This window comes from Octopus bimaculoides, chromosome 19 (genome assembly GCF_046866305.1).
Source record: "Octopus bimaculoides isolate indiv1 chromosome 19, ASM4686630v1, whole genome shotgun sequence".
NCBI lineage: Eukaryota > Metazoa > Mollusca > Cephalopoda > Octopoda > Octopodidae > Octopus > Octopus bimaculoides.
Window position 1 is genome coordinate 24,651,039 of NC_142946.1, and position 6,000 is coordinate 24,657,038.

At 36.2% G+C, this 6,000-nt stretch overlaps 1 protein-coding gene across 1 annotated transcript in view; it reads left to right on the forward strand.

Annotated features, from left to right (window-relative positions):
- LOC106874533 (PCI domain-containing protein 2) overlaps positions 1-5,483 on the forward strand; it is a 30,142-nt gene extending 24,659 nt beyond the window's left edge. The window contains exons 14-15 of the mRNA XM_014922300.3: positions 1,623-1,679; positions 4,793-5,483. Of these exons, the coding sequence (XP_014777786.1) occupies positions 1,623-1,679; positions 4,793-4,882 (147 nt within the window). The 3' untranslated portion in view covers positions 4,883-5,483. The remainder of the gene's footprint in view (positions 1-1,622; positions 1,680-4,792) is intronic.
- The last annotated feature ends 517 nt before the right edge of the window (positions 5,484-6,000 follow it).

The following is a 6,000-nucleotide window of genomic DNA, read 5'->3' on the forward strand; positions in this document are numbered from 1 at the left end:
CAAGCTTTGTGTCTCGCTATCATGCAGCATTAAAGTATTATATCTCACTATCATGCAGCTACTACCTCTGTTGGCAACAGAAATAGTAGCTCCCTGAACTTTCTCCAACCCATTCTTACTCTGACTAATATACTTTCAGAACAACCACCTTCCTTGCTAATTTGATCTGTTAGGTAACAGAAGCTATCAATTACTTCTAGTAAGCCATTTGGGCATTCAAGAGAATCTTATTTCCAGCCTGCTGCTTGTACAGTCTGTTTATGTTTTTACTATAAGTTTGTTTCTGTTTGTGATTCCATTACATCTTTTGTGTGTCCATAGCTTACTTAGGATACAATGTATAGAGATTATACCTACTCCTTTTCTGCATATTGAACTAGATCATCTCCCCGTCTACTTTCCTATTTACTCAAACAATGTTGTTCTGAAATATTATTCCTCTCATCAAGACTTCTTTGGCACATCTTTTAAACCTGAATCTCATATTGATATTATTATTATATTATTATTCTGTGGTGAGCTGGCAGAATCGTTATCACACCAGACAAAATGCTTAGTGGCATTTCATCTATCTTTATGTTCTGAGTTGTTGTTGTTGGTGGTGGTGGTGGTGATGGGGAAGTGGAGACAGTGAGCTGGCAGAATTATTAGCATGCCAGACTAAATGTTTAGTGGCACTTCATCCATTTTTACATTCTGAGTTCAAATACCGCCAAAATACTTTGCTTTTCATCCTTTTGGGGATCAATAAAATAAGTTTCTGTTGAACACTGGGGTTGATATAATCGACTTATCCCCTCCCCCAAACTTGCTGTCCTTGTGTCAAAATTTGAAACCTTCAGTTGAGCTCTGGGGTCAGTGTAATTGACTAGCTCCCTCCTCCAAAATTTCAAGCCTTGTGCCTATAATCAAAAGGACCACCACTGCTGCTACTACTATGCTGGAGAAAATGTTTAGTGGCATTTCGTCTATCTAAGTTCTGAGCTCAAATTCCACCAAAGTTGACTTTGACTTTCATCCTTTTGGGGTTGATGAAATAAGTACCAGCTGAGCACTGGGATCAATACTTCTGTCATTTTTTATTGTCTCTTTCTTCTTTGGTTTTTGTTTTTTTCCCCCTTTTTTTCATCTCCTTCCTCCTAATTCTCTTCCTTCAGTTTTCTTCTCCTTGCAAGGTTGAATGTTCTGCTGGTGTTTACTGACATAAAGAGTGCTAAGACTAGAGAGATTATGTGTATAGATCTGCAATATCCATTTTACAATGATATTTTCAGCAGTGATCTGCTTCAGATATCTCTGTTGCAGATAGGATTCTGTGAGTGAGAGGTGTCCTTAATCTTTGATAAATATTTCTTGCCTTTTCCTATTTCATTAAGATGGCAGTGAGCTGGCAGAATTGTTAGCACACTGGGCGAAATGCTTATTGACATTTTGTCTGTCTTCATGTTTTGAGTTTAAATTCTGCTGAGGTTGACTTTGCCTTTCATCCTTTTAGGGTTGGTAAAATAAGCACTAGGTGGGTACTGGGGTTCGATGTAATCAACTTACCCCTTCCTCCAAAGTTGCTGGCCCTGTGCCAAAATTTGAAATCAATATTTTGTTTCATAAATTATATTTTGCAGGTTGAAGACATTGACAATGATGAAACTGAATGTATTTTAGCAAATTTAATAAATGAGGTAAGGACTTCTTTTTTTTAAAATTCCTAATTATTCTATTTCATTTTCATGCTTAAACAGAATTTATATAATCTAATAAAGATTACAGCATTTCTTAGAGTTGGGATCATACATTAAACTTACTTCTCCTTAGAGCTTTCACTTTTTTAAAATATCAGTCAAGGATTTTGAAAAGACACAAGAATTTTCTGTTTTTATATGTTTCTGTTTTTATATGTATTTAATACTTTTCTAATTATAAGAACACTTTCTCCCCTGTATTTTTTATCCTCATAAACAGCTTCAAATATCTGTTTTTACCATTTCATTTAACCTTCTTGTCCATATTTATCATTTCAACTACATCTGCACACAATCTGGTTAACAAACGTCCCTGGATATATTTACTTAGCCAATATTTTTTGTTATTATTTTGTATTAGACATAAAGTTTCTATATTTTAGAGCAGCGGATAATGGGGAGTTATGATATTCATGCTCTTTCTCAAAAGTACTGACTATGAGAAGTAGTATCACCAGAAATTCAAACTAGGATTCAGATTTAACTCTCTGAGACCTTACCTGTTCATCTTTTGAATTCACTATTGTAAGAATAACAGATGCGGGGAAATAATAGAGCAGCAGACTAAATGTTTTGCATTATTTAGTTTTATTGTTTTTGTTTTTGAGTTCTGCCGGAGAGTTGAACAAGGATCTCCCCTTGCAGGGACGCCAAGCCAAAATGTTTATGTAAACCTTAATTATATCCACAGAGACTGAAAAGAATTTATTGTATAGAGTAGAATACTGTAAACCTGGAGCTTTTACTATCAAACTGTAGTTGCATAGTACCTACAGGAGACAGTAGGGTTGAACAGTAGTATGTTATGGTTGTGAGTTGTACTGCTGCCATATAGGAACTAGAATATAATGGTTGGGTAATGCCTGTTTATAGCCAAAAAAATGGCTGGAGGAGAGGAGTTCAGAGAACTTTAGAGACATTAGTTAAAGACTTAGAACTAGAGTAACATTTAGATCAGGGGTTCTCAACCATTTTTTATCTGTAGACCCCTTTGGTTACTATTTTATTCTGATGGACTCCCATAGCCATTCATTGTTTAAAAACTCCTATTTTGCTTCATCCGATGTTTCAAAATTCCTATTTTGCTTTTCACACATTAACTTGCATAGAAAAAGAAACCCAGCTGTTTTTTGCAATACATATCAATACTTACATCTAAAGCAAAATTTTTTCAGGAGCCCTTAAAATGCTAATGTGGATCCTCATTTTACTATTTTGTTATGTTGACCCTCTAAAATCTTATATGGACCTTCAAGGGCCATATGGACCCTGACTGAGAACCACTCATTTAGAGGTTAAATTGAAAGAGTACAGTATGAATATTTCTAGATGGGTTCTTTGAACGTTTGTGTGAGAAAGAGAAATTTATGAGTGAGTGAGCTATCCACTCATGGGATAAAATAGTTTTGCTTTCATTTGGTCACATTCAAGTGAAGATGCTGCACTTTTAGTGTAACGGCTTATGCACACAATATAGCTTATTCTATTATCCAGTTCAGAATATTATCCTTGTAAGATTTTGGAGTTCTTTTTACAAATGCAAACTTAATTACTGGACTTAACCTATTCTCAAAGAAAAAAAAAGCTAGTTTATTTTATTTTTTCTCTTTTGTCTTCTTGCTCTTCGTAATCTACTCCTCTACAGGGCAAAGAAGGTTCCCTCTTTTTACTGTGAGTACTATACCCCCTGTTTGCAAGTATCCAAATCATGCCCCCAGTTAAGGATTCATGTGACCTTTCTCATGTATTATTACCCTCTGTGCCCCCACTTGATGCAGAGAAATACACAAACAAATCCCCTGGTAAATTTTTCTCTTCTCAAACATCTCAGGACTTCTCTCCAACTTAGATTCCACACATCACCTCCACTCTCATGCAAACTACTACTTTCAACCTTGATCCACAACCTGTCTCTGATGTTAAGAATACACACCCTACTCAAACTTCTCTCCCAAAGATGGTATTTGTACACTCTCCCTTGGTCTCACCTCTTTCACTTGGATTTCAACAAGAATGACTTCCAGCTTCTATTGCTGAAAGTTACTCTACAAGGCTCAAGTGAGACTCTTAAAGGAATACTGCTCCCACATTTGGCATGCTGCTGCTGTGCACACTGACATCATTTTGGATCATATCCAGAGGAAGGTCACCTAGTCTATTCGCACTCCACCAGTATTGGACACACTACAGCCTCTAGCAAAAGACAAGTTTGTTTCTTCTCACTGTTTTTCCTATCACTTCTAAATAGCTCTACCCATCTCAGCACTGGTTGGTCTCTTACCTCCACTATTCAGGTACTCCTGTCCCATTCACCTCTTCACTTCTCTGTACCCTTGAGGTGTCCAACCACCTTTTCTTCACATTAGTCACTATGTTGGTTTCTTCATTCCTAGAACAGCATCAATATCACTAGTCTCAGAGGCCCTGCAAAAGGCACGGACACTACCCCTTCCATCAAACTCAGCAAGTCGTTGTCATCATCATCATCATCATCATTTAGTGTCTACTTTCCTTGCTGGTATGGGTTAGACGATTTGACTGAAACTTGTAAGCTGAAGGACTACACCAGGTTCCAATCTGATTTGGCATGGTTTCTACAGCTTGGTGCCCTTCCTAATGCCAACCACTTCAAGAGTGTAATGGGTACATTTTACGTGACACTGGCATCAGACTATGATTTCATTTGGCTTGATGGGTCTTCTCAAGCACAAAATATCTCCAAAGGTCTTGGTCACTTACCATTGCCTCCATCAGGCCCAATGTTCGAAGGGTGCTTTTTACGTGCCACTGACACAGGTGCCAGTCACATGACACCAGCATCGGCCATGGCTACGATTTTACTTGGCTTGATGGGTCTTCTCGAGCACTGCATATTGCTAAAGGTCTTGGTCATTTATCATTGCTTCTGTGAGGCCCAACATTTGAAGATCGTGCTTCACCACCTTGTCCCATGTTTTCCTGGGTCTACCCCTTCCCCAAGTTCCCTCCAAATAGTAAAAATGTTTTATAATTAAATATTATTTTTATAATACATTTTCTTCATTTTTTTCTAGAATAAAGTAAAAGGCTACATCTCTCATCAACATCAGAAATTGGTTGTCAGTAAACAAAACCCTTTTCCTGTGTTATCAACTGTTCTTTGAATCATCTTGAAAAAAAAACCAAAAGAATGGAATCTGTTGGTATGGAGTTTTACTCACAGAAACTCTAAGACTGAAAATCTTGAAAACATACTTGGATAAAACCAGCTTTATGAAATTCAAGGAGACAGAAATACAGGACAAAACTGCCTGAAAAATTTGAAGGTTATTTGCAAAAGATAAACATTTTGACTCAAATTGAGTTAACTTTCATCCATTGTATCATAAATTTATAATCGTTAATTCATTTATATTTCTTCTCTTCTTGTGCATTTTTTTATGGTCTATTAAATCTGAAATCTTGTACAGAAAGCTGAGGTTCCATGACTTCTACTGTGTGTGGATATGGTTCATATAAGTTATATTTTGTTTTTTTAAATTCTGCCAACTGAAGCCTTGTGATTGAATTTGGTAAGGTGGGAGTTCCTGTTATGTGTGAAGATGTTTGTGCTTCCTAACAGAGAGGTGGGAACAAGGAAAGCTGAATCTGATGTGAATTGTGTTTTACCAAAATGTTGTTGTAAAGTGACCTGTGAGTGAACAAATTTCAAAATTTAACACTTATGCAAAAATAAAACAAACAAAAATCAACTGAGAAATATAATTCAAATTTTATTCTGTTTATGCAACATCTTTGCAAACCAGTGTATAGTTAATACACTGACTCTTTTTGTTTCAGACTGGCTGATTCAGTTTTGCTTCAGAAGTGACATGAGTATGTGACTTTGACAAACCACAACAGTGAAATGTATTCGTTGCTCCTCTGGTTATTTCTGGAGTGATTTCGTTTCACCTACCTCTGAAGTATATTGCGTTTTTGAACTCAGTAAATCTATAAAAGGGTTTTCCCATGTAAAAAAACTGCAGTTTCTGGTTTTTCAGCAACACCCATTTATTAAATATGTTATATTGATAAGGTTTTTACTATAGAGCTGCTTCTATTGCATAATTTGAATTTTATTCTGCATATGTGATGCTTTTGCAAACTAGTGTATAGTTTATACACTAACTCTGAATATTTCAGACTGGCTGATTGAGTTTTATTTTGGAAGTGACACAGCAACAACTAAATATATATGTTAATTTTGTGCTTGTTTCTGGGTTGATTACATTTCACTAAC